This window comes from Leptinotarsa decemlineata, unplaced genomic scaffold (assembly GCF_025532065.1).
Source record: "Leptinotarsa decemlineata unplaced genomic scaffold, Ldec_3_MD MMD2_tig00002159_RagTag_RagTag, whole genome shotgun sequence".
NCBI classification, from domain to species: domain Eukaryota; kingdom Metazoa; phylum Arthropoda; class Insecta; order Coleoptera; family Chrysomelidae; genus Leptinotarsa; species Leptinotarsa decemlineata.
The window spans coordinates 3719733-3723208 of NW_027412574.1; the positions used below are offsets into that span (position 1 = coordinate 3719733).

At 37.2% G+C, this 3476-nt stretch overlaps 1 protein-coding gene across 1 annotated transcript; it reads right to left on the bottom strand.

Moving 5' to 3' along the window:
• Nucleotides 1–292: 292 nt before the first annotated feature.
• LOC141482991 (uncharacterized) lies at nt 293–1919 on the bottom strand. Its single transcript, XM_074177076.1, has 2 exons — nt 1575–1919; nt 293–1512 (listed from the first exon to the last, which is right to left on the bottom strand). The coding sequence occupies exon 2, from the start codon at nt 1427–1429 to the stop codon at nt 293–295; it is 1137 nt and encodes a 378-aa protein (XP_074033177.1). The 5' UTR covers nt 1430–1512; nt 1575–1919.
• Nucleotides 1920–3476: the final 1557 nt, after the last annotated feature.

Sequence of the window (3476 nt, forward strand, 5' to 3'; positions counted from 1 at the left end):
CCAATGAGGCCATCAAAAGTTTTGTGGAATTTGAAGAGGTAGAATTTCAGAATGCCGTTTGAGTTAAACTCAGGAAATATGGGGATTTCTGCACTGTAATCTTGAGAATAGTTTTGGAAAATGGAAGTGACGACGAAGGGATCTTTTTTGATGCAATCCTTGTAATATTGGAAAGCTAATTCAGGATTGAGAAAGGATTTTGTTGATCCGGTGTCAATAAGGAGTTTGAGGGGAGGATTTGCAATGGTTATATAAGGAAGTTCTCTCTTATCGTCGAATGTATGCAGTTCTACTATGTTTCTTGGTTTTGTCCTGGATCCAATGGAAAATTTACATCTGGTTCCTGTTGGTCTTCTTGAACCTGGAATTCTTCAGTTGGTTCTTGATTGGGATAAGAGCAGGTTTCTTCAATGTAATAGGGGTTTGCTTCGTATCCAAAGTCTTCGTCATGTTGCTCAATGTTGAACATGGGAGCTGGATTGAAATTTGGTCTTGCCTGAGGTTGGGTTCTCATGCTCCTCGTTGGTGCTCCATAAGTATTTCTGGTACTGATGCTCATTGGTGTTGGTTCTTGTCCGTTCTGCCTGTTTGGTTGATTCTGTCCAAAACGTTGTGGTTGGACTGAAGGCCACATCTGTTTCTGTTGAGTATTTGGTTGCCAATGTGGTCTGAAGGTCGGTTGTTGAAATTGTGGTTGGAGTCCCATTGCCTGATGAGGTTGTTGTTGTCCGGGTCGTTGAAAGTGTTGCATGGGTTGGTACATCCGCTGTGGTATTGATTGTTGGGCATATTGGTGATTTGCAGTTTTTTGCTGGGTCTGGAGTGGTTTCTTGGGGACTTGTGGGGGTCCAAACGTCCTTTGTAGATAACGGATATTGTTTTCTTCTTGGATGTACTGCATTGCTGTTGCCAAGTCTATTGGTTTCATTGCTCTTATGGTGGATCCCATGGGCTCTCGTAGTCCGGCTAGGAATGTTGTTAGAGCTTGTTGTTGGAAAAAACTTTTCTTGCTGATCTTTATCGTATCATCGGCGGTGTGTAATTCGATATAGTTTGATATTGTGTTTAAAAGTCCCATGACTTTTTCGTAAAAACGTTGTGGTGTTTCGTTCTGGTCTTGTCTCAGGTTTACCAAATCTCTTGTTAAGGAATTTTCATTCCGTTGGTCGGCGAAGTTTTGGATTAGAGTTCCTTTGATGCTGTTCCAGTCACTACATCCATAGACTGAGATGACGTCTTTGGCTCTGCCTCGTAGCTTGTTGAGTAGTCCTTGTATCAATATATGGTTCTGAAAACAACCGGGGTCTTCAGTATTCCAATATTCGTTCAGAATCATTGTTGATACGTTGATGAACTGGTATAACTCATTTGGGCTTCCATCGTATTCGGGTACAATCCAAAAATTCTTCAGGTCGAATTGTTTTGCCATGTTGATGGGATTTAAAGGTTGGTCAATTGTTTGAGGAATAATGGATGGGCGAGAATTGATACTTGAAGGTGAATTTGGTAAAACTAAGGTAGGGGGACGTAAAATAGTATTTGCAATTGATGAAGTTGAGTTCATTTATGCTTACAGGATGACGATGATGGCTCGTTGCATATTCTGTCACCAAAAACTTATTTCTATGTAGATATTCCTTGACGGTCGATAGTGAAGAGGTATTCTTGTCTACGGCCGGAATTCTTCCTGGAGTACTTGCTTCTCGGTGGAACTTGGTTCGGGAGAATAGTGGATAAACGTTTGAGAACGACGAGGATCTTCTAAGGACTCTTCCACTATCCTAATGACTGCGCCAATTATATTTCTCGTTCACACAAAAGGGTTTTTAAAAACTTTTTATTTGAACAGAGTAACAACTAATAACTATGAAATATAAGTACTGGCTATTACAAATCAATTGAACCTATTTATACATAAATTATTGCGGACTTTGCAGATATCAGCAAAATAATTGATGTCGTCTTCGGGTCATCGAACAATATCCTGCTGATGTAAGAGGTTATCGAACTGTAACTTGTATGAGTCACAAAATGAATTCCCATGTCACTCATAATAAGAAATTCGTATCTTGTTTCATACAAAAAACAAGACCCACTTAGAGGACAGCTTTTACAAAGTATATACATGTAACTCTGAACAAGAATTTAATTAAATCATTCAATAATTGGTAGAAAGTGATAACCATGATTACATGAATGGACTGACTTATCATTTGATGATAATCAATAACACTATCTATGTTAATTGTTGCTTACTTGCTTCCAAACTATACATTTGTACATCTCTCAGTCATTCTATATGGAGAAAAAACTCCTAGATGGTTCAATGTAAAAATAGACATGAACTGAAATTAATAATATGTCAACTAGGTTTTTGAAATTGCCAAAATTATTTCTTCATATGAAGTACCTCTCTCTCTCTCTCTCTTTCTCTCTCTCTGTTTCTTGCCTTTCATTCTCTTTCATATTCACTTCTTTCTTTTCCCTCTCCCTTCAATGATGCAATGTTTGCTTTTCTAGAAGAACTTTACTTTCTACTAAATGTTGGTGAGGCTGGAGTGGTGGTATTTTGTGATTTGACAAAAGTATTCGTCTGTGTCGATCACAAAATATGGCTTCAAAACCTTGAAATTCACGGATTTAGAGGTAATATCTTATTGTAGTTTGATTCAAATCTCTCAGATCGCATTCAAGAAGTGACTTTTAAAAGTTCATCTTCAGATAAAATGAACATTAAATGCGGAGTATCTCAGGGACCTGTCCTCGACCCTTTGCTATTTTCATTATATATAAATGATCTGGCATATATATCGATTAAAGGCAAATTCATAAGTTTTGCTGACGACACATCTATACTTTGGCATGGACGCAGCACTAATGCACTCAATATTAGGGTGGAGCATGATATAGGGAGAGTAACAATGGTATGATATCAATCAATTATCTTTCAATATATCAAAGAATAATATGATATCCTTCAAATGTAATCTGGATCATATATTTCTTGATGAACATATCATCGATAAAAAGAACACATTTCTAGGACTCAACATAGACAACAAGTTAAAATTTGGAACGCATATTAGTATACTATGCAAAAAATTATCCTCAAGTTGTTATGTGATAAGGTCTATCTCTAACTCTTTGGACTATCACTCAGCCAGAAAAGCATACTTTGCACTTCGTGAATTCCACTTGCGGTACGGAATTTGTTTTTGTGGGAGCAGCTGTCAAAACTTGAGTCAAGTTTTCACAATACAAAAAGGAACTGTGAGATTCATGACCAGTGCAAAAGTCCAAAATCCCTGTAAGCCCCTTTTTTAAAACTCATCACATCTCAACAGTCTATTGCCTCTTTATTTCAGAAACAATCTGCCTAATGCATAAAAAAAACACAGATAACATCTCAAACTCAAATCCCGTCAACAAAATAACTTATCGAACACTCAAAGTCCTTTTTTAAAAATCAATTTATT

What these genes read in the sequence shown, in the direction of transcription:
- LOC141482991 (XM_074177076.1), bottom strand. Translation starts at nt 1,429, where the DNA reads ATGGCAAAACAATTCGACCTGAAGAATTTTTGGATTGTACCCGAATAC.